Source organism: Leptonotus elevatus, chromosome 5 (genome assembly GCF_054856555.1).
Source record: "Leptonotus elevatus isolate MCC_2025b chromosome 5, RoL_Lele_1.0, whole genome shotgun sequence".
Lineage (NCBI taxonomy): Eukaryota > Metazoa > Chordata > Actinopteri > Syngnathiformes > Syngnathidae > Leptonotus > Leptonotus elevatus.
Window position 1 is genome coordinate 16,532,976 of NC_141243.1, and position 25,526 is coordinate 16,558,501.

A 25,526-nucleotide genomic window follows, 5' to 3' on the forward strand; every position below is an offset into this window, starting at 1 on the left:
GTGATGAATGAAACAGTGTGTTAGTGTTAGTCTAATGTACTGAGAGCCAAGAGCTAATGAAAGCTGCACCATAACACAAAAATATGCACCATTCAATACGTAGAGATTCATTTTCTTCTACCTTTCAGTTTTTTTTAAACATTTTCATACTTTGTTTTTCATCTATTTTTAGATTTTTCTGCCTTTCTGTCTTTTTTGGGGCAAATTTCTGGACATATGGTAATTTTCTGCCTCTCTTCTTCCTTTTTTGGATATTTTATGGCTTTCTTTCTGCCTTTTCTGCTGACAATTTTCTGATATTTTTGGCAATTTTGTGGACATTTTATGGCAATTTTCTGCATTTTTTATTTTTTTTTTAGAAATTTTATAGCTAATTTTTGAACATTTTCTTTTCTGCCTTTTTAAAAATCAATTTTCTGACTTGTTTTTGGCAATTCAAAAGACGTGGTAATTTTATGCCGTTCTTATTTTGTTTTTGGACATTTTATATTAACTTTTTGAAAATGTTATTTTCTGCCTTTTTTATTTTTTGCAATTCCATTTGAATGATTTTATGGTAATTTTCTGTCTTTCTTCTTTTGTTTTTGGACATTTTATTGTTACTTTTTGAACGTTTTCTTTTCTCCCTTTTTTTCCCCAATTCTCTGACATTTTTGGTAATTTCATGGACATTTTATGGTAACTTTCTGAATTTCTTTTTTTTATTTTAGACATTTTATAGCTACTTTTTGAACATTTTCTTTTCTGCCTTTTTAAAAATCAATTTTCTGACTTGTTTTTGGCAATTCAAAAGACGTGGTCATTTTATGCCGTTCTTATTTTGTTTTTGGACATTTTATATTAACTTTTTGAAAATGTTCTTTTCTGCCTTTTTTATTTTTTGCAATTCCATTTGAATGATTTTATGGTAATTTTCTGTCTTTCTTCTTTTGTTTTTGGACATTTTATTGTTACTTTTTGAGCGTTTTCTTTTCTCCCTTTTTTCCCCCAATTCTCTGACATTTTTGGTAATTTCATGGACATTTTATGGTAACTTTCTGCTTTTCCTTTTTTGGATGTAATTTTAAAACCCTATTTCGTCGTCCTTTTTCTACTTCTACTTTCTACTTCTTTTTTACCTCTCTCTTTTTCTAACAACTTATATAATATATGTAAATATAGACTATTGAATTATAATAGTTTTTATCTAAATCATGAATTTATCTAATCTAAAGGATATTATATATATATATAAAAACATTTTAGAGATCAGAGTTTTATGTGATGTTGATTGGGTGTCTTTACAATGATGTCCTTGTTGTGCATTGACCCCTCACGGTTCCTTCACCGCCTCTTGCAGCTGCTGGCTGGTGTGGCGCCCCAGTCTTGGGGCTTTCTTTGTCCCAGCAGGCCTAGTGTTGTTGGTGACCTGGATCTACTTCCTGTGCACTGTGTTCTGCCTGCGGCACCGTCCAACCAAGGAATGCACAGGAACCGCACCGTCTTCTCCTGTGACTGAGAGCCAGCCTGCGCTGGCAGGAAGCATCAGCCTCCTGTCGACAGACTCAGCTGTGGCTCCTATAACTTCCAGCGTGGCTTCAGAGGACCAGTACTCGCTAAAGACACAGTTTTTAATTTTGGCGGCCACCCACTTCCTGTTCGTGGTGCTGTGGTGTTGCGGCGCCATGGCCGTGTTCCTGACTGGGCACGCAAGCTTGTTGTTTAGTTCTCTTTACGGAATGGTGGCCATAGCCCTGGGGGTGTTCTTGGTGGTGCACCACTGCTTCCGTCGCGTGGACGTGCAGGCCTCGTGGCTGCCGTGCTGCCCGGGTCACAGCGCCACCCACCCCGCCTCTACCTACATGCACACCTGCACAACAGGAAGTGGCGTGCGATCCTCCGAGCAGGGATCCCAACTTTACATCAACTGCCACCAACCCGGTGACTCGCACAACTCGTCGTCGACTCGGTCGTCATCCACGCCGAGCGGCATCAGCAGTGTCGGACCCGGGCCCTGCAAGCTCACCAACCTGCTGCAGGTGACGCAGGACACTCCGAGCAACACCTCGCGAGCTGCTGCTGGTGTCAACGCTGGCACCAGCACTGACAATGTCACCAAGCCGTCAAACAATATTATTCCCAGCATTCACGCTTCAGTGCCGGCGCATCCTCAGAGGAGGAAAGTGAATAGCAGGACTAAACAAGGAAGTAGCCAGTATCACCATCGGGGTAATGGCAGAGGTCATTATCGTCTCAAAGCTTTAAGGACAGCGGGAGGCGGGGGCAGCCTCGGGGCTTTGGGTCCCACGGGCTTGGAGCACGTCAGCTCATCGCATGTGGTTCACAAACAAGCCACCAGCGAGAACTGGAGCGTCCATCACAGCCTCCCAGAGAGCCACGCCGGCCCGCTGACCAACGGAAAGCGCGCGGGCCAATCAGTGGCCACCAGCCCTTCGGAAGGAAGCGACGGGGGGAGCAGCGGCAGCCGCAAGCCTTACCCTCTCCTCCCCTCCGTGGCCAGCAGGGCGGCCATGAACGGCGCGCACAGGCGATGCATCAGCAGAGACAATTTGAAGCTAGCAGCTGCTGCAGAGCGGGAGGCCAAGCGCTGTTCGTACCCTTTAAACAGCATCACCACAACTGTGCCGGGAGCTGCAGCCCCAAATGGCACCCTGAAGAAATCGGTTCGAGAGCTGGATCACGACATGAGCGGCACAGATCACTCCCAAAGTTCTGTGGGAGTGAAAAGCAGCTTGTGGAAAAGCGAAACCACTGTGTGATATCATTTGGACTTTTACCGTTTTTTAAATGAGAAGACTGTTTGATTAAATGGCTCTTGATAACTGATTATAATTATATAATTTAAGATTTTTTTTAAAAAGGGATCCAAGACCCCAAACTGCTACTTATTTTGCAGTGGCAAATAATTTGATGTAAAATAGTAAAAAAATTCAGTTCAGTAAAAAAAAGATATGTTTATTCTATTCAACTGACAATATTGCAAAATTGTGCATATATTGATTTATGAGGATTTAAGACTTAAGTTTAATGAGAGATTTATTGTTTCAGCTTTGATTATTCTATGCATTTCAGAAGACTGTTCATTTTTATAGTACACAACTTTATGCAATTCCTTTCACGGACGGTCATGTTTGCTTTAAGTACTTTTTTGCGTGTGTGAAAGTGTGAAAATGTGTGTGTGCGTGAAAATTACCAATATGGTCGTTTATTATTGGAGGACTTGTTGGTTCATGTGTGAAAGTGTGTATGGCTGGCTGTACATAATCCATTGTCAATTAAAAAAATCTGAGATTTTGAATGCAGAGTGAAAATAATGTATTTTAATGTTATGCATTCTGAGTAGCCCTGAGTACTCCTTGTAATTAAATTAGTGCTGTCAAAGTTAAAGCATTAACTGATTAATTAATCACAAAAAATGATTGCATTAATCATGAATGAACACAGATTAATCGCACTATTACTTTACTACTACTTTAGCGTGACAGCGGCTGGCTACGTTGAAGGTAGCACAGGTTGTGTCTGAGCAATAAACATAATTACATGCATTAAAGTAAAGCATTTAATAAACGTTTGCATATGACATTCAGAATATTTGTTCATGTCAAAATATTGAAATCATTTTAAATTATGCAAGTAATTAACTGATTACAACAAAGAGGAGGATGAGCGTGTGCAGTAGATAAAAAATGTTGAAGACGTCCTCATAACATTAATTGTCAAAAAAATCAAAACATAACCGGTTCTCTTCAAATTTGGCGGGAAAGAAATGTTGATAAAGAAGCCTTTTTATTAAGCGATTAATCATGATTAATGAAAATTCTAAGATGTGATTAATCTGATGGAAAAAAAATAATCGTTTGACAGCTCTAAATTAAATACAATTATATACAAACATACAGTACATAATATGGTTAAAGCTGCTGAAAATGTGTTTCAAATCACTACTGCCCCCTGTGGCCATAAATACAACTGCACACACCCTTCCAACGTCACATCCACAGACAGAGGGTGGGAAATTCAAACCCGAACCCAGTCTAAAAACTATTGGCCAGAGGCTTGCAGGAGTACTGATTGTGAACAGATAAGGGGTTAATCTACTAATTAGAAAATGTTTCCATTATTGGTTAAATAAAAAGGCTATTGTAAAGATATTTTTGGTCAAATTTTTACAAAGAGCATCCTTAATATACAGTTTAGTCTATATGTGTGTAATGTATATTCCATTCCTGCAACATTTGGCCTTAAAATGTACGGCAAGTCGACCACCATAAGCCCTTAGTTCGATTTTTCACATTTGCATTTTATACAGCTAAGGAAGTTGTATTACAGGAACTCGGGCTTCCGCTACGGATCTTGTTGTCGCTACCTTTTGTCATTGTTCTCAGGAAGTCTTTGTGAAACCTAGAGAAGCATCCACCATATGTGACAACATCCTAATATGGTGTGGGGGGGGGGGGCTATTTGAATGAATGCTGTTTAATATTATCCTGACTTGTTCGGGATTTGAGAGCTTAGTTACATTTAATAAAGTGGTAAACTGTAGAATAAATAAATAATTTGAATGAATAAAACATTTACATATTTGGACATTCCTGTACCAGACACTCAGTCCAGCCCTGGGTGCAAACTTGAAAAATTCACATATTTAATTGTAATATTTCTCTTGGATGAAAATAGTGACTCTGCAGCTCTTGTTTATATTTTTAATACGTACTGAAGAATATCAGTTTTGACTTCTTACTTCAAAATAGGCTTGTTACTTTTTGTTCATCCTCAGCAGAGCACCAGATTTGGAGAAGCAAGATATTCCCCATCCATGGCCTTGTTTTAGAGAATTGGTTGATGTTTTTGGCTGCAATTAATGATTTGGGCTGAATGTGTCTGTCTTGTGCTAGCCTACAAACTTCTGGCTTTGAAAAAAATCCCTTTGTAACATGAAAAAAACACTACAAGAAAGGTGTCTTTTTTTCAGTTGTTATTGTTTTATTATTATTATTATCACTCAGTTTACAAAAAGTTTAGTAAAGCTATGGGAACATGTTTTGATAGTATATAAAGGTTGAAATAATGCTAACTAGCTCTCAAACAAGAGCATGTGACAGGTGAGGTCTTTTTTTTTTTTTGCAACTGTCTTTTTCTCAGTACTATGCATGTAAATACAACAGAGAAGCTATTCTGTAACTTACCATGAGGTCAATTGTACTTTCAGGTGGCAAAAGCTTAAGCAATTTCTGATTCCACCACTAGTAAACAAACCCTTCTATGTCATTTGACCAAAGCAGAGTGATTCAGAAAACAGGCTTGAATTATACGTTCAGCCTTCTTGTCTACACCCATCAATGTGCTTTGAACGTTTAATGTGTCAATTTAAAAGAAGATGCTACTGTCAGGGAGGTAAATTGACTCAGGGCAATGCCAGTCTTCATTTATATTTCCACATGCACGTTGATTCAAAAATAGACATGGTGGAAACTCACATTGCATTGACTTTTCTGTTGCAACAACATTTTTGACGATCAGATGGATAGCGGGCTACGGAGCTGTCGTGACATGGTTCACATGGTTTCACAGTCATAATGGCCCTCCGACGGAATCCATAACTTTAATGCAATTATTCGTTCAATATATCAACTTGAAACACCCTCCTCATCCACAAATTCAACTGGATTAATATTGATTTTTCTTTTTAAGGAAATCCAAAAAATAACTCAATTTTTTTTGTGCAACACTTAACACGAGTTTTCATCAATCACTTTCTTCCACCTGAAAGTATCCTGGCTCTATGGACAACATCCTGGCATTTCTGATATTTCCCAAATGCGACACACTGTGCACAGTGAAAACGAACAGTGTATTGTATTGCTTTTGCCTGGGAGCCGCAAACAAACCAGGCAGATTATAGTAGTCAAACGACATTTAATCACAATTTGAAATCTAAATAATCCTCACAAATGAAAATTACAATGATCTTAAATTAAGTAAGACTTGTGATGTAATTGTAACATTACCTCGGAACGGAATTGTCCATTGTTGGCAAATATTATGAAAGTCTATAATATAAATAAAACCCAAGCAGTGATGTAGTCAGAGCATGTCTGAATCCAGTGTTTAAAGAAAAAACAACATTAGCTAAAATTTAAACACATTTTGTTACATTTCCCAAAATGACAAGTTTTATCAGTCATAACCACCTGAGAACGTTATGGACTCTATTTAGATTTTTCAATGAACACAACATTTATTAAAAACTAACCAGCTATTCTGTGAAATGGTAAATCTCAACTATTCCCCTAAAAAATATTGTCACTTTATGTTGAGCAATTATGATTTTATAGTACTTTTTAGGAATAATTTGGCATTAATAGCGGCCATTTTTGGATAGTCACGTGATCAGCGTTGCCCACGGTGTGTTCTTGATACTTAATCGTTAAAAAAAATAAAAATAATCAGGGAATAAGATGCCATCGATATTTTCACTCTTATTGTATTATTCAATGATTTTTTTTTTAAGTGGTGTGTTCTTACTTATTTAGGTAGGAACAGTTTTATGGCATGACAGCATTTTTCTAGCCAGCTGAGGAAAGGCGTAGAGTGCTCCCGATCTTATCTCTTTGTTAACAGTTAACTGAAAAGTGACGCCTCTCGTCATCACGATCCAATCAGCGAATGACATGAAATATTGACAGCCACATCAAGCCAATCAGATGTCCGTATGCAGAAACTCAATGAGAATGACAAACATTGAGGAAGTAAGTGTTTCAACTTACCGCAACGTAACGTATACCAAGAGAGTTGTATGCTATATTCATTCCACGCTTTTTAAAATATTGAGTTAAACAATTCGCTTATCGCTTATTCTGTCGTCTGGTGCGCTGTCAGAGGCTTAAATGTGGCGTTACGAGGGATGAGGGGACGTACGAACCCGAGCTTCCTGAACCGACGCCGAGCTCGGTAACTCTAAACCTTCGGTAATCAAAGGACGTCGAAGGTTAACAAACAGCGACAGCACAGCAAGCCTCCATTCCCGAACCATTCGGGAAACATTCGGACTGCGACGATGTCTCTCGTCGACCAGAGCCAGCAGTCGTACCCCACCAGCGTGCAGGTAACGGTGCACCAGGCTCGGCACCTTCGCCCCAAGGGGAAGAATGGCACCAACGACGCCTATGCCATCATCCAAGTGGCCAAAGACAAGTTTTCCACCGCAGTTGCGGAGAAGAGTATGGCCCCGGCGTGGAGAGAGGAGGCAACGTTCGCCATGCCGCTTTTCCACCCGGGAAACGCCGACCGCTGCACGCTGTACATCATTGTCATGCACCGAGTCCAGGCCGGGCTCGACAAGTTCCTGGGCCAAGCTGTGGTCAACTTGGTGGAGCTGCACGAAAACAAAACTCGCCAAAAGCCAGAGTAAGCACATTTTATTTAGAATAATAAGAACACACTTTATGGTGATGAGATGTCATCTGTTTCTCCAGATTAGTGTAAAATTACGCAAAGATGTATGCAAAATTCAGGTAAATAAACAAACATAAATGTAAAGTATTTAACTTTCGACTAGTGTTCGTGATACAGTTCACTATTTGTTACATTTCATGCTGACACATCATTGATTTATTATTGTGACACAGTGGTCATCTTTTGATTTATGATCAGGCCATCATAACAATTTTTCACTGACAGTTAAGTCTAAAAAGGAAAAAAAATACATGGATTAAAAAAATATTGCATTTATATCTACTACTGTTGACTTAGCATTGTCCCACATTTAAAAAAACATGCACATTAGCTTCAGTGAAGGCTCAAAATTGCCCTTAGACGTGATTGTGAATGGTTGTTTGTTTATTTGTGCCAGCTGGGAAAGTTTCCAGCTCACTCGTGACCCAAATGAGAACAAGAGGTATAGAAAATGGATTGATTTCCTTTGGTAACATGTAGCATTGCTCGGCTAACTCGGTAAATTCCTGTTTAAGGCTGCTAATGAGACTTTTTTTATTTTTATTTTTTTATGTGTGGGCTTTTTGGTAACAATACAATGTGAAATGCATCCAAATCTTTCTAATTCATTGTCGCGACCTCTCACTCGCTCCCATTTGTGATCCTTCTAATCATTTTTTTTTCACGTTGTGGACAAAACGCGATGTGTAATAGGAAGAGATGATGTGTCGCAGACCCACCCTGGATTCAATGTCTCACATTGCTGCTGTCAACTCGGTACATTCCTCAGAGCCATTACCTCAATGCTGTGTGCTCACACCCTGACGTCTTGGATGACAATGGTGCCTAAATGAAGCTTGGGTGTAACATTTAGACTCGCACACACCCTCTTATGTGAAAGTATTGTGAACAGAAAGATTTAATATTGAAAGGGATCCACTAGTGTTACCTTCTTAATTTTGATATGACCATTTGTAAAGTCTTTTGGTTACATCGCTCACATCTTTGTTATCTTGTGTTTGTATAGGAAGTTTTTACACTTCGATGGAAGATTTCAGTCTTTGCTCTTTCGCTTTCCATGTCTGAATTGTTTGTTTCTTCGTGAATGCTCCACTTGCTTTGTTTTGAGAACGGACCAGCATGCGGGATTGCATGTGCATCTTATCACCTTGAGGCTAACTTTAGCAGATTGCGCTACTCCTACCATTTCAATGCAGGGTGTGAGAATAATAACTGTTCCAAATGAAATAGCTTTGCAGTTGCCGCTAATAACCCATTATGGGTTTATGATAAGAATAGGTAGACGATTATTGTTTTATTTTTTTTATGGGCAATCATATTGGTTTAAAAATAGGTGACAACTCATCCCTTTCAACAAACAAACTTTGAGCAATTAGTCATTTTTACACAAATGCGAACACTCAAAATTCTTACATGTCTGATATGAACTGAGATCACCGACTAAGGTGGTCGTACCCTTCATTTTGTTTGCTCCAAACACAGGAAAGTATTTAAAAAAATAAATAAAAAATCTTCACACATGACAAGAGACTGAATAGGTCAAGTGACACAATTCAGATCAGCGCATCACAAAGAGAAAAAAAACACATTAAAATGTATATCCTCAGATTTGGACTCGCACCCCTTCTAAATATGGATACAAATCTGATTTGTGTTGGTTATTTGTCAGTGTGACTGCAGTGTAAACGGACTGATCAGATATACACTGCCAAGTTAACGCAAGCTTGACGCCATCGAAACACGCCAACCAATTATGACACAAATATTAAAACACCAGCTGTTAACTCTTTGACTGCCAGACGTTTTCAGAAAAGGGATGCCGCCAGTGCCAGCCGATTTAAGCATTTTGACTGATTTTCAAGGTCCACAGAAAATGTTCTGTTTGGACTATGGAAACACACGTACTACCAAATGAAAGATTGGACTTTCATCTTTCATCAGAAAAAAAGAGTTTGTTTCTACCTTATTCCGTTCTTTAGTAATCAACAATAGAAAATGGTTAGTTTGACCCAATTTCGCCTGTGTTGGACCAAAATACGGAGAAATCAAGCTTTTAGTGAAACGATATTATTTCATGCATTCTAGTGAATTTGACACTTCTTTTTGTCCATGAATGATGCCACAAACACCTAAATAGTGCTTTACTTCTATAAAACACTACCACCAAGAATGAAAAAGTGTTTTTTGATAGCAAAATACGTTTATTTACATTCAACAGTGTAACAATTTGACAACAATTTGGCAAACTATTTACAAATGTGTGCAACTGTGGTGCTATTTACAAATATGTGGATGTTTCAACGACAGTTTTTCTTTTTGTAACACTCTCCTGCGTGCAAGGAGACGCAACAGCATTTGCACAAGATTGCCTCTTCGCGTGCGCCACTTTCTTGCCGGCCGTTTTTTTCCGGGGAATAGCAAGTATATACTGCAGTGTGTCATCAAGTCTAATATCAGGATCATGCTACGGTTACGTTACGGTGGTGTTACGTCTCGCTTCCCCGTGTCCTTCAGTTGCTATACCGGGTTGGTAGGAGATGTTCTGATCCATTTTATCCACTCCATTCATGGTGGCATCGTAGTCCAGAAACAGTGTCTTCTCCGTGATCAGACTGTACCCGCTCCTCCGATGAATATGCATTGGACTCGGGGTACTCTTCATTGTCCGATCGAATGTCCGCTTGTGCAGCTCCGCGTTTTCCGGCCTTAGCAGCGCTAGCCGCGCTAGCCGCGCTTTGCCGATGAGGCTTACTACTTGTTCATAACAGTCACGCCAAAGCTTCCAACTTTGGCGTAGAGCTCGTTGTCATCTTCATCATCATCATCAATCTGCATTGGTCGATGCCAACTCTCCATCGCCCGATCGAATGTCCGATTGTGTAGAAGTACCCGGCCGGCTATTGTGCGCGTTTTCCGGCCTTAGCAGCGCTAGCCGCGCTAGCCGCGCTTAGCCGTGAGGCTTACTACGTGTTCATAACAGTCACGCCAAAGCTTCCAACTTTGGCGTAGAGCTCGTTGTCATCATCATCGTTGACATCAATGCGCTTTTTAGTATTGATTGATGCTTTCCGTCTTTGAAAAAAATGCTCAAGCTGAGCTGCTTGTAACCGGTTGCTTGGTCAAGCCATTGTGGCTTGGATCAGCCATTGTCTCCACTCCACTCTAGCTCCGCCTCACCTTTTATACCGACGCCCACGGTGGGCGGCACACCCAAAGTGCAAGGAGAGTCATCACTGCCATCTAGAGGCCAAAACAAGTCATTAAACTTACCTGATCTGCCTGATATTTTCAGCACAGCTGCCCAAGGCTTTCCTGCACCCGTTTTCATAATAAAAAAAAAAAAACATAGGGGACGTCTTTTAACGTCCTCGGCGCCCTTCCCTAGGTTTATGCTAAACGTTTTATAACGTTTATGGCAGTCAAAGAGTTAATGTAAGTAACAGCAAAATATTTTACCATTATGGTCTAAATATGGTACATTTGTGTTGTGTTGGTCATTAAATACGGAAAATAATTTCCTGCGGTGGCCAGTGGGGTAATGTGAAGATTATCCTAGTTTAAATCAATGAGGGGGGGGACGAGTCAGCTCAGGTTAACTAAACTGAATGTAGGACTTAATGCTTGTGTTATATGTTGTTATTGTTTACTGTGTTTACTTTTGCGTAGTTAACAGAGTACAATTTAAGCATCTGTGTATGCGGGCTGTTTCATGTGTTCCGAATGGAAATAAAGTCATGAGTCAGTGGCAGGAGATGAGTTTTGGACCTGGGCCTTCAGTGGGGACTTAAGTGACCTCTTTCATCTCTTAATACCTCCACCACGTCACAAAATAAAGTGCAAAAGTGCAATGTAATTATAATATTACAGAATGAGAGATTTTGTGTATGAGACAATTTATACCATTAAAGCAACCAACCAGTTACCTTTTATCTTCCAATACTGCCAAACCTCTACACTGCAATATAGCAGTTTACAATCAATATGTATTGCTAACATGACAAAAACATCAACACATGAAATAAAACATATCATACATAAATGCTGCTCTCAAAGTGCCTGACTTCCAACACTTGGGATTCTGAAGTCTTTGGAGAGATTGCTTTTTTAGGGCAACACACAGAAGCTGAAATATGATTGGTCAAAAAAATTAAATAATCTACATATACTGCACAATGCACACATCTTATGAAATGAAGATAGACTTAGAAATTAATTAACACAGTCTATCAAAGTTGTAATTGTAGGTAAGTGAAAATCCATGAAAATCAGAATGAAATCTAGGCGAACAATTTTCTAACCAAATCGAAACGGAACCTTTGGAAGCTGAGCACAATCTATTCTGCAATGCTGCTCAAACTCCCAATTTATTCAGCTTTCAAAATAAATGTTCCCACGGGAAGAATGGAAATAAAAGTAATCAATGAGCCATCAGAATAAGAAACTCCACATTCAAATGTTTGAGGTAAGGTGTAAAAATAAGATAACTGCTGCTTAATATAAAACGTATACAAAGTAAGGCTGTGCAATTAATTGAAATTCTATTTAAATTATTACACTCCTCAATTACAAAATCAACATAATCGTAAAAAAAAGATTATTGATACTAATTTTTGAGTCGTTTAAATAAATTTATACATTTGCACCTGTTTTAAATCTTAAAATAACTTATTTAGTAAATTTTGTTTCACCAAGAGGAACTTGCATAATTATGGTGTTTTATTTGTCTTAATATTTTTTATTTGTTTTTCACGTTTAAACATTTTCTTGATTTGTACCAAAAATAAATGATCGTCCTGCTGCACAGTGCACACGCTGTACTCCAACTTCAAGTTTTTGCCAACATAAATAAATAACTATTTTATAAATATATATTATTATAAATTCTGTTTGGTCCAAAAGGAACTTACATCATTATAGTGTTTCTATTTTTTATTGGTCTTAATATTTTTAAATGCTTGTTTTGTACCAAAAAATAAATGTTTGAATAATCATGATTTCAACTATTGTCAAAATAATCAAGATTTGTATTTTTTCCATAATCGAGCAGCCCTAATACAAAGTAACAATTTGCTCTTAGTTTGGGTTTGGCCTCCCCTCCACCATGCATCAAATGTTTAAATATTCTTAGCTGCCACACAAGGAACAAAGAAGTTTACCATTGCTAACCCTAACATGTACTGTAAACACATTGAAAATCTGTGCAGCAGCCAACATTCTTCCCTTGTCCCACCCCTTTTTGAGCTGGCACAATATCGAATACCGTACATGATGGCGACTGAAATCTAAAGGTCTGCTCAGTTACTTCAGAGGCATGCTTTTCCTAAAAATCAGGATAAAGTTCAAATGAATTACAAATTGTACAACTGTTTTGGACTTCAGACCTACCATAGTTGCTACTTGCTGCCTTGGCATTGCCGGCTTGTTTCAAAACTAACACAAACACAACAAAAATACAAATACACTTCATTGGATGTACTTGGAAAAAGGCATTATATAAATCAAACAAGCTATTGTTCATCATTTGGCACCAAAACGAAATATTCTCAGCAGTTAGCAGCTGGAACCTGACTTGCAGGAACAGCGAGCGCACGCTTGAGGGGCAAGGCTGGCTAAGAACAGCGTGTTAATAAACATCCCGTCAGTCAGCTGATGTAACAATTCATTGTTTCTTTAAAGCAACTGAGGGCACGCCATGGTGACATTGACGCAGGCAAGACGCCTGCTTGGAAGTAAAAGCAGGCATTTTCCTGATGAGCTTCATATAAAGTTTGCCGGGGGGGGTTTCTCAAAAAGCTACAATTGGTGCAGTGAATGATGCTGTTAGACTGCAGAACACTGAATTAGATTTGATTCTGGGTGGAGTGACATTTTTCCAGTTCATTTCTGAAACGGGGTTTTCCTCGGAAAAACATCATCAATCATAACCACCCGTGACTGTAGGTTCATAATAATAAGACCAATACAAAGGTTGTTAAAAAAAAAAAAAAAGATTAAAAATGGATGCATAGTTTTGATTGCAGTGTTAATTTAATAGAATGTATATATTTTTTTATTTTTTTGTGTGTTATAGAACAGCACTGTACTAGACAGAGAAATGTCTTATGGATTGTACTATTCCAAGTTGACTTGTCAGGAAGAAGTTATTTTTTTAAGTGGCTTTCATAGACGTGCAACGGTTACGATAACATGGATGTAAACAGATGAGCTATTTTACAAAAGTTGACAATTTGGCAATCTGGTTGCTATATTTAGCAACTCGTCCACACCTCAAGCAATTATTTCTCAAAAAGATGACTAGCAAGTTTGATTCTTGCTAAGAGACAGACAAAATTGAGTGGTATCATTTTCATATTGTTTTCCGTATGACAAAAAAGGCGCCTGGTGGAAGGCAAAGCGCCATTTTGCATGTTGCAAAAGAAGAGATTTGGGGAGGGGGGGGGGGGTGCGACAGTTTCAGAGCTTCTTTGGTGTCAGGCAATGAAAAGAAAAACTTGTTCTGAATAAAGGTCACTCATTTTCATTTTTCAAAAGAAGAAATAATTAAAGTTCATGAGTTTTTGTGTGTGGGGGGGTGATATTTTAAAGTTGCAATATGTAACAATTTGCCCCAAAATATCTTTACGATATCCTTTTTATTTGACCATTTATGACTAATTAGTAGATTAGCTGTTCACAATGGGTTCCCCGGCAAGCCCTCTCGCCAATCGTTTTCAGACTAGGCTCGGCATTGTGTACTTGAAGACGTGAACAGGTGGCAGTAGCGATTCGAAATTAAAATGTCTGCGTTCAGCAGCTTTATTTTATTTTATTTTTTTTAAATTGTCAAGTAGTAACTATCAAACGTCCTATTAACTGCATCACACTGCAAAATTTTGGCGATTAACAATTGACAAGAATCTTCGAAAAATTGACTGACAAAACATTGCCAGAAATATGTTTTGGTCCATCGGTGTAATCATCAATCACCGTATTATGGCCATTTTGCTGATGAATGACGGAAACATTGCCAGATGCCCAATTCGCTGAGGAATGACGAATTGCTGATTACAATTTTGTTCGTCTTGAAATATTGCCAGATTGTCAATGATGAAAAGCTGTCCTGACTATTAATGATTTACGAACAAAGGATGCTCAAAATTTATTAACGCGCCCACCTCTGCTGAAATGCACACTGACCTTAAAACGAGTTACTGTACCATACGTATATTGACTCATAGGTTTGTATCTATGATGTGCTTATTTAGTATGGGAGGGTAATTTCTGGCATCAACTACTAAAAACACAAACATTTATTAGAGGGTTGCAAAAGCAAAATTACACACAGGAAAAACTTAGTCGCTGTCAAAACTGCCGTATTCTCTTGAAAGGCAAGCTTTGTTTTTGTCTTGCATGTCAAGTGTACCTAATGAAGTGTCCAATGAGTGCATGCAAACTGTATCAGACAGACAGTGTTGTTTGACTTGGCCTCGTCCACAGGGTGGGAGATGAGAGATGGCTCAAATTAGTGTAACCTCCATGACATCACGCAGAGGAATGTTGATTCCTTCCCAAGCTTGTCTCCCGGCTGTTATCTTGACAAGAAACCCACCAGAGGTCTCTCTGACAGTAAATTGACGGATGCGGCAGTAAACTCCCCATGAACTGCTGATAACGCCACAAATTAACTGGCAGATATAAACGTCATCATGTTCAAGGGTAACAAAATGACCAGAGGGAGAACTTGCCACACAATATTTTTTTCTAGTGAAAAAGAACATTTTTGCTTTTCGTCAAACACGCACCAACCCTTATCATCCTGTCTCGACATATTGCTATACCCATTTATAGAAATACTTCAATTATACCAGTAGAAGTACAGGCTAATTAGTGTAATTGTTAGTTTTTGTTTTCCTTTACAAAAGGCCCTCCAGGTCACAGAACACTCCTCCCTCTGCCTTCATACAATAAGTGCTGATCCTTAACAGCAGCACCAACACGGGTGGGGAGGCTACATACACCCATAATTGCTATGCTTTATTTGTCTTTGACATTGTGCTCACTATAATATACACGCCTTTCAGTCTCAACCACTGTCATAAAGAGTCAAGAGGTTTTCATTTGTGTTGATTTTGCATGTGATCACGATGCCCGCCTTAATTGAATCTATGAATTACTTATTGTATATCACAAATACAACACATCAGACATGCACATGTGATGTGTGCTAAAAGTCAGTCCACCAGCTGAAGAGTTAAAAGTCATCTGTGCATATAGGTTAAAAAAAAGAAAAGAAGAATGACTTTCAGTTGGTGTCAATAATGTCGCCGTCTTGTTTAAAATCAATCGTCAGCCTTCAAGCTAATTGCGCTCATTGACTGCGTGTTTTTGACATCTACATCAATGAGTCAAGTTTCAGCACACCACACTTTAGTAATAGTAGCAGATATATTTTTGTGCAATAATGCACAGAAAGTATTTGCTAAGAAAGCAGAAGCTTTATTTTAGCATACGGCTTCAAGCCATGACAAGGAATTCCAATTTATAGCGCTAAAAGGTGCAACAATCTACCAGAATTCTACTTTTGGCCACAATGTGATACAGTATTCTCATTAAGGTAAGCCATTTTAAACTAAAAAGAAAAACGTTTGCAAAGCATACACATGGGATCCAGACGGGACTTGTTTGCTGGAATGGGGATTTAGTCGTAGGACCAGCCAAACTGGGGGGAAAAATACTGTACTTGCACTCAATAGCCATAGTCTGAGAGCAATTGCTAGGGCTGTGAAAAAATGCTTTGACCACAGGTTAAAAAAAAAAAAAACTGGTTTTGACTGACGCCGTACGTGTTTACCTAACCCAAGCACCCATTCAATTGCTAAAAAAAAATTGTGTGTTGCGTAAAAGCAATGTCGAATGTATTGCAGTATTAGTATTTTCTTCTAATTCTACTTCTCTGGCATCTTCAGTTGGTTCCCGTTGGTGGACAAGAGTGGGAAAGCGGACAAGCTGCGAGGCGACGTACTGCTCGGCATCACCTTCATGAGGAACAACATGTCAGCTAGCATGGTAGACCTTTCTATGCAGGACAAGCCTCGTTCCCGCATGTCCAAGTTCAAAGACAAAGTGCGCTTGAAGAAAAAAGACAGCTTCTCTGATTCCGGCTCGGCTATGAGCCAAGTCCTGACGGACAGCGAGGGAGACCACGATTCGCTCTCCTCCAATCGAACTCCAGGAGAGAAAAAGAAATCATCGAAGCTGAAGAACCTCTTTGCTCCAAAATCCAACTTGCAGCGGAACAGCTCACAGTCCATGTCTACCCTCGGGACTCTTCCTGGGAGGAACTCGTCCCTGAGCGGCAGCCGCTCATCTGGTATCAATGTTGAAACCCCTGAAGGTATGCTTTCCCTTGTGTACAAATTCTTCACTTCTTAACTGTTTGGTGTGGGGCTTTTCCGCTGTCATATATACCTGTCACTGTGGTGTGTGTGCGTGCATAATACTATAGTATGAATGGCAGCGGGTGGATGAAGACGCAACCTTTACTGTCAAAAGAGCCATTTTAGGCCAAATAAATAACTGAAAAATCAGTTTGGAGTCGCAAAACCTTTGAACATTATAATGAGCGAAAAAGTGTGTTTGTGTTAGTCTAATGTACTGAGGGCCCAAGAGCTAATCAGAGCTGCACCATAACAGAAAAAAATGCAGTATCCAATACTTTGAGATTCATTTTCTTCTACCTTTTGTCTTCCTTTTTTTTCGTTTTGTAATTTTTCATCCATTTTTAGACTTTTCTGCCTTTCTGACATGTTTGGCAGTTTTATGAACATGGTCATTTTCTGTCTCCTTCCTTTGTTGGGCAAATTATTTGGCCTTTTTCCCTGGCCTCAATTTTCTGCCAATTTTTTTCGTGATTTCTTCTTTTGATTTTTGATATTTTATGGTTACTTTTTCAACATTTTCTTTCTTTTTTGGGCAATTTTGTGGACATTTTATGGTAATTTTCAGGATTTCTTCTTTTGTTTCTGGGCATTTCATACTTGCTTTCCTGCTTTTTTTCCCCCTTTTAATCTGACTTTTTGTTGTTGCGATTTTGTCTGCATTTTACAGTCATTTTGGGCTTTCTTTTTTGACATGTTATAGCTATTTTTCACTTTTTCCTGCCTTTTTTAATTTAATTCTCTGACATTTTTGGCAACTTCATGGACATTTTATGGTAACTTTCTGCATTTCCTCTTTCTTTTTGGTCATTTTACTTTCTGGAAATTTTTAGGTACTTTTTTTTCCACTTTTTCATCTACATCTCTCTTTAGCTGACAATTCAAAAATTTCGAGTCTGACCATTTTTTATTTGAATATGTAATTAATTTAATTTAAGTTTGATCTAAATTATTCATTCATTTAAAGATTATTTTATCTAAAAAATAAAAATAAATCGAGTCTTGTATTTACTTCTTGCCATGTATGCTGCCATGTTTAGAGATTTTTTCAGTAAAGTTGAGACTATGGAGTACAATACTGACCAAAGAGTGACCTTTAGTGGTTTTCATCCCACGTCTTATCGGTATGCTTAGAAATTAAGGCTTTTTCTCCGCCCAAAAATAAAATTAATAAAAAATTCAATTCAATTATTAGAAATAGTAATGGTTAATACCTGGTTATTGCCTATTTGTCAAGAGTTAGTGAACCTAAATAGGTCCCATTCAGTGGGGAAAGGGGCAATAGTGCAATTTCTGTATTCATGTACTTCATGTCAGCAATAACCTCACGTCCGTTTCTCTTCTTCCATAGTCAAGAAGAAATTCAAATTTCTTGGACACAAGCGGAGTGGTAGCTCTGACAGCAAGGTGTCTCTCGGTCCGTTATCCATACTGAGCCGCTCCAAGCACAGCAACAGTGACGTGAACAACCCCAGCATGAACAGCACCCGTGTGCATGCAGAAGAGACAGAGGCCAGGAGCGGCTCCACACTCAGTCTTAACAGTTCAGGCCAAGGTTCGATGGAGAACGTACATCAAAATACCGCCGGTGTCTCGGCAGACAGGCATGTGCCGATGCCTTTGTTTAGATCCGAGACTAGAGAAAGGCTTATGATGGAACAACAGCGTCGTCAAGAGGAAGAGGGAAGAACACAGATTGAGGACGTGGGATTGCAGGAGGAAGAGGAGAGACAGAAGAAATGGCTGGAGGAAGAAAATCTGAGAAAGGCAGAAGAATATGAGAGGAACAGGCAATTTCTTGAGGATGAAGCGAGAAGAGAGAAACAGAGGGAGGAAGAGGAGGAAGAACGCAGAAAGCTGGAAGCAGCAGAGAACGAGGAGCGCCGCAGAATGGAGGAGCTGAGCCAAAAAAACGAAGAGCACAAAAGTCACGAGGAGGCCTCCATGACCGAAAGACTCTCATCTCTTTTTGGAATCGTAAGAAAAAAGGAGGAGGCGCCACAGCAACCTGAAGAAGTGATCTCACGAGCTCCCCACTATGACACGAGAGATCCGCAAGACTTCAAGGTCACCGACCCATTTGAGAACATTTCACTCGGCTCTACAACTCAATTTAACAGCAATGAAAGTCCACCCGATGAGCAGCAATCCAGACTTCACCCACAAAGCTCGTCGGACGTGACCTTCCTAAATCGTAACCCAAGAGTGTCCACAGTTAAACCAAGGTAGGCCTTCTTGTTGGGTTGTTTTTAATGATCAAAAGAGTTCCACTATTAGAAAGTCAAGTTTATTTATACAGCCCATAATTACAAAGAAGCTCAAGAGCAGGGGTCACCAACATGGTGCTCGCGGGCGTCTCGTAGCCCCCAAGCAGCACATGAGTAGCCCTTGGGCCTATTCAAAAAATAGCCAACCAGTGCATGCATGGGATATTTAGATTTTCTGATAAACATGAACACGAGGGGAGATTTATAAACAATAACGTATGAGTTATTGCTATTGATCTGTTTCCAGATTATTGTGAGAAATCATTAACGTGATCAGTGTCTTCTCGTAAATGAAAATCATTAGTTACACACATTTTATTTATAAATAAAGCTTACTTACTTATTTGTTTCGGCGTGGACAGTGTTATTATTATTATTATTAAATTCACTGCCCTTGACCACCAGTAGATGACATCATTGCCCAATTTTAGATATGAGATCAACACCGTTTGAGAGTCCATGGGCGAAATGGCTGCGTTCTGTACAACCTCCCTTTTTTTACAACTATTGATTATAAAAGTGGCAAAAAAACGAGTCTATTCTTTAACTTGCACATGAAAGTAGCAACGTAACGAGATTGCCTAAAATTGACAAGCTGTCCAAATTCAGAGTCTGACTAGAAAGGCCACGCCCACCTAAGTGCAACACATCAAGAATCTAGAAAATTGGATGACGGGTTCCAGAGAAATGCAGTCTTTTTTGTGTTGGAAAAAAAATGCCTTTTTGAGGAGCGCTTTTTGTGTGATATCTTTGGGGGGAAATATACCTTCAATTTAAAGTAACACTGTATAACTGTTTGAACCTTTCATTTCATCTGCCACTGTGGGAACCTTTTGATCCGATTGGCGGATGAGTTTCAGCTAAAAATATCCACCAATAAGCTTGTATGGGCCGGAATTTTGCGGGGTTCTTGAAGTCACTGCATCAAAATGACTGTGATCATTTGAACAGCATCACTTTCCCTAAAAAACTCAGCTGAAATAGTGTAAATGAACATTATTTGTGAGAAGATCAGTGTGAGCTTATTTAAAGAAAATTCCCCAAAGATGGCGGCCACTTGTTATGTTGCTAATGAAAGTGTCTTAACATTCTTCCCACATTCTTACATGTTTATATGTTTATTTGCGATTGACTCTCACACTGGTGACTCTTGGATTTTCATTCCACCCAGCAGTTGACAGACCTGTTTAGCCAGACCGCTCTACCGTATGATGAGAAAAAGGGCGTGTTAGTCTTGTGAAGATGTTGTGGAACAGGTTGTGGAAAGAGCTTGTAGAAGCAGTTACAGTGTGACTTGTAATGTCGACATCTTTGGTGTGCGTTTTTTCTTTTTCTCCTTTCTTCAATTTTTCCTTTCCATTTGGATCTTGGTGGCAATTTTTGTTGGCTTTGGGTCATCATGGTGAGCAAACTGCACTCGTTTTTGTCAATGATGTTGGATTATGCGTCAGATGATAGATTGTGGCAATGAAGGGTGCTTTTTGGTTTGACTATCTTAGTGTTGACAATGCTTTACATGACAGTTTAAATGGGTTTAAGAAAGCTGAAAGGCAGTAATGGAGCCATATACCATTTCATTACTTAAAATAGAAATATCTAGCAGCCATTGTTCTGCAGCTTGTCTGTGGGTATTAAGTTGTGTATTTACTAACTGGTTAAGAGAGGCATGTAAATGTTTGCTCAGTGGTTTAAGGAGACATATTAACTTGGGTTTTGTCAAACAATCGCAGGAGCCACACAATGAATTTAGTCATGAAAATGTGTTGATCTGGTAAATGCAAGCTAATTTGGTGATGGGCCTGTACATTGGTGGACCTGATTCTGGGTCATTTGATAGTTTCACTGATTTGTAGGCCTTTTTTCCTACTTCTTGGCAGATTGAGTCATTCTCTGGAATCTGAATCCTCTGAGCAACTGCAATCTGAATACTCGGTGCATCAAACCACCAGTGTACCAGTGGAGCAGCAGTGGTCTTCCCCAGGCGCCGCTGAATCTACCCTCTCTAGGGTACCATATGACTCCCCTGATACTTTCTCCAACCTTCATTCATCCTTGGCTCCTCTGAGATTCAGGGGAAGTCCGTTTGGTTCCCCGAGTAGAAGTCCGTCTGGTTCCCCGAGTAGAAGCCCGCCTGGTTCCCTGAGTAGAAATCTGACTAGTTCCCAGTATAGAAGTCCTCCAGGTTCCCCAAGTAGAATTCGGCCTGGCTCCCCGAGTAGAAGTCCACCTGGTTCCCTTAGTAGAAGTCCGCCTGGTTCCCTAAGTAGAAGTCCGCCTGGTTCCCTAAGTAGAAGTCCGCCTGGTTCCCTAAGTAGAAGTCCGCCTGGTTCCCCGAGTAGAAGTCTGACTAATTCCCAGTATAGAAGTCTGACTAGTTCCCAGTATAGAAGTCTGACTGGTTCCCAGTATAGAAGTCCGCCTGGTTCCCCGAGTAGGAGTCCGCCTGGTTCCCTAAGTAGAAGTCCGCCTGGTTCCCTGAGAAGAAGTCTGACTAGTTCCCAGTATAGAAGTCCGCCTGGTTCCCCGAGTAGTATCCGGCCTGGTTCCCCGAGCAGAAGTCTGACTAGTTCCCAGCATAGAAGTCCTCCTTATTCCCCGAGTACAATTCGGCCAGGTTCCCTGAGTAAAAGTCCGCCTGGCTCTCCGAGTAGAAGTCCTCCTCATTCCCCGATTAGAATTCTGCCTGGTTTCCAGTATAGAAGTCCGCCTGGTTCCCCGAGTAGGAGTCCGCCTGGTTCCCTAAGTAGAAGTCCGCCTGGTTCCCTGAGAAGAAGTCTGACTAGTTCCCAGTATAGAAGTCCTCCTTATTCCCCGAGTACAATTCGGCCAGGTTCCCTGAGTAAAAGTCCGCCTGGCTCTCCGAGTAGAAGTCCTCCTCATTCCCCGATTAGAATTCTGCCTGGTTTCCAGTATAGAAGTCCGCCTGGTTCCCCAAGTAGAAGTCGGCCTGTTTCCCCTTCGGAAAGTCCGCCTGGTTCCCCTTCTTACAGTGTAGACAACGTGTCATCTTCACCCACAATGGCTGATAGGACAGGAAGAGCCCCCTTGCCACCTTTGTATCCCATATATGAGACCCAGTCTGGTGGAACCGGAGAGGTGCAGGTCCTCAGACACCCAGATGGATCTCAGCAAGCGAAAAAACTATCTCTCCCACTTCCTGATTATGAAACCCTATTTCCCCAGAAGAGGCATGGGGTACAGGGGCAGACTCGATGGGACCATATCATCGCTGAGGTCAATCAACGACACATGGACAGTACACCAGAACTGATAGGTCCAGAGATGAGTGTGGACGGCCCAGGTGTCCTTGGGGAGGCTGGACTTTCATTTCCAGAGGAGAGCACTTCTGTTGGGTATGTTCAGACACATCAAGAGGAAAGCAAACGTCGGTCATCAAAAAAAGTATCAGCCCCTCCGCCACCAAAACAAGTGTTAAAAATGCACAGCAGGTCAAGTTCAGATTCTAGTCAAAGAGAAAGCCAGAACGAAGAGTCTCTTACAAGGTCTCTTTCCAGATCTAATAGCGGAACGGACTGGGAGTCGGCAACATCTGCTGACCAGACAAAATCTCTAGATACCTCTGACATGCAAGTTCCCACTGCTAGACCGAGGCAAAGGTCTTCCATGAATGAGCCAACAGAACAACATTATTCTTCAACCACTCCAGATTTTACTGATATGCAAATGACCAGAACACCTAGTTTCAGTATGAGCGAAATGGACAAAAACAGCAGACAAGGGAAAGAGAATAATTCGGACCTTCATTCGAAACACATGGGCCTACCAGAAAAACCAGCCAGAGCATCAGATGATCTTTATACCAGGGTAGCACAGAGGGAACAAAAACCTGAAAACCTTGGAATGACTGCAGACGATCTTGATCACATTTTCAGTGAGCAGAAAGCAGGAGATCCCTTCACAAGTTTGAATGGCTACGACACAAGCAAAAGGGAGGATGAGGACCGGCAAATCAGTCCGGTTTTGCAAAGAAACAATTCATTAAGACGAATTTCATCACCACCTTCGAGAAGTAATTCTCTGAAGGCTTCGAAGAAAGAATCTTCGAACGGAGAAAGAACTACCAACCGTCAACAAGAACTCTCAACGAGGGATGTTGTCGCTGAGTCCATCACACAAAGGCATCCAGCTGATGGGAAGGCTCAAGTCCATCTGTTCGATGGAGAGGATCCATTTGCTAGTGATCCTTTCCCAGCATCATCCGCTTCCCCTTTTTCAGAGTCCCTCCCTGTTGTAATGGAGGAAGCGTCCTCACAGGCAGAAGTGTTGTCTGCGAGAAAGAAACCCAAGACAGCATTGATGCCACCTACTGAATCTCACCTTGTCAGTCCTCAGATTAGCAATGGAGATGACTTTGACTCCCCGTTTTCCAGGTGAGACTTCAAAATGAAGAGTTTGCATTTATGGACAGTTAATTTCAACGTGGTTGCTGTGTGGGTAAAGAAATCTTTGGCTTTTGGCTTTACCTTGGTTGGGATTGTTGGTTTTCTCTGTGAATTCTGGCTTGGACTTTGAAACGGATTAAAACCTTTGGCAAAGACTCAACTATTTATTGTATGTTGTGTAACCCACGTTTAAACATGTGAGCAGTTTGCTTCAAAATATGCTTCCATCTTTGTGTAATTGCTATGCTATATAATATTAAGAATATGCATTTTTTTTACAGGCCTCATCCAGTGAAGCCCATGCACACTATTGAAAGTCAGTATACCACCAGCACTTCTGCACTGAAAGACATGCATGTTCAGAGTGGCGCAGCTGGAAAGGTTAAGGTACTGTGACATGAATAAAAAAATAAACCTGGACCAAAACACAGTGACACTTTGATAACCTCACAATGACTCCTATTCTATAATCTTCTAATTGAGCCTTAACCCTTAACCCACTTTTCTCAAGGGACATCTGTATACATTTCTTTGTACTTGCCACAGGTGGCGGGCATGGCTGGCAGCGGACCGTTCACTCAGCTGACCCATGAAGAGCTGATCACACTGGTGGTGAGGCAGCAAGCGGACCTGACCAAGAAAGAGTGCAAAATAGGCGAGCTTGAAGAGTACATAGACAACCTGCTGGTGCGCGTCATCGAGGAGAAGCCCGCCATCCTGCAGGCCATGGACGTTACCAAGCCAGTGTGAGGTAACGGCTTAAGGAAGGAAGAGCCCCGGGGTGCATTAGAATAGCCCAGTGATGTTTTTCGTGTGTGCGTGCGCTGGTCTCACTGTGTACTAAGACGCATCCGCATGGATGACTTAAGGCATTTGCACTTTGTGGAGTAATATTCAGATTTCTTTGAGATTGCTGGAAATAGTCTCTGGTTGATAAACAAGCAGGTAAATGTGTGTATTTAAGTCAATGAATGTATTTGTTTGGACACACAGGTACTGGTGTTGCTTTAATCACTCACATTTGAAATGTCTTGATTTATTTACACTTCTTGAATGTGTGATGTGCTTAATTAAGTATCGTGTTTTGTCCATTGTACTCAAAGGGTATACTTTATATGGCACAATCATTCCACATGTATATACATTTTATGCAAATGATTTCCCCCCAAAATAATTTATTCGTACCTCATCAACTGATGATCACTGATTATTCCCTCCACTGAGGTATTTTCCCCCATTTTATCAATCAGCTGCTTTGCCTTCTGTGCCTTTTTATTAAATGGAGTCAACCAGCTTAAGGCAAGCAGCTAATTTCGCCTGTATTTGCAGTTGCCTGAGTCCTATGAGATGCTTAGGGCGACAGTGCAGTGATGTTTGAGAACAAGAAATAACTCGGTGTCAAACTCCTAATGAGGTGTTCTTCCAGAAAGTCCAATCAGACTGCCAAAAAGCGCGCTGTGATTCAACGTAGTCATAAGTGGAAGCCCTGATGAATAAGCATACCATCTTTGCCTTCCTTTTTTAAAAATCACATTTATGAATGCCTTGGCAGCGATTCTAGCAATATTTCTATTACGAATGTAGAGACATGTCTTCCAAAGCCTTTTGTGTCACATTAGCTGTCGGCTACCTCTCTTCCTTCTGTGGGCTGAGCACTGAAAATGTCCCCAGATGCCTCATGGATTACATGAGTAGCACTCCTGTCGACATACCGTATATGGCGTAGTGGTAATGAAATGTGGTTTTATTTTCAATAAAGACACTCAATTTTATCAAATGCAAATTTGTTTTTATTTGAATTAAATACACTTTCATCAAACTCTGCTTGTCCTTACGGAAATGGTAGTGCTGCCTTGTCTATAGTTTCTACTGTAAAGACATTCATATATTTGACAATCAAAGAATATTAATACCAACACTGCATTTTACCGACAATGACTAATTCAGTAAGTAAATAATACAGATTTTATGATGTGTTAATGGAA

At 40.2% G+C, this 25,526-nt stretch overlaps 2 protein-coding genes across 3 annotated transcripts in view; both read left to right on the forward strand.

Annotated features, from left to right (window-relative positions):
• adgra2 (adhesion G protein-coupled receptor A2) overlaps positions 1-4,495 on the forward strand; it is a 58,324-nt gene extending 53,829 nt beyond the window's left edge. Inside the window, exon 19 of the mRNA XM_086076943.1 lies at positions 1,340-4,495. Within this exon, the coding sequence (XP_085933069.1) occupies positions 1,340-2,759 (1,420 nt within the window). The 3' untranslated portion in view covers positions 2,760-4,495. The remainder of the gene's footprint in view (positions 1-1,339) is intronic.
• A 2,246-nt stretch (positions 4,496-6,741) lies between these two features.
• rab11fip1a (RAB11 family interacting protein 1 (class I) a) lies at positions 6,742-25,318 on the forward strand. 2 transcript variants are annotated; one of them, XM_086076421.1, is made up of 6 exons: positions 6,742-7,407; positions 16,401-16,828; positions 18,223-19,096; positions 21,016-23,529; positions 23,823-23,928; positions 24,088-25,318. In XM_086076421.1, exons 1-6 carry the CDS (start codon positions 7,058-7,060, stop codon positions 24,289-24,291), a joined length of 4,476 nt encoding a protein of 1,491 aa, XP_085932547.1. In that variant the 5' UTR covers positions 6,742-7,057; the 3' UTR covers positions 24,292-25,318. The 2 variants fall into 2 exon arrangements, with proteins under 2 accessions (XP_085932547.1, XP_085932548.1); XM_086076422.1 differs by lacking the exon at positions 21,016-23,529.
• Positions 25,319-25,526: the final 208 nt, after the last annotated feature.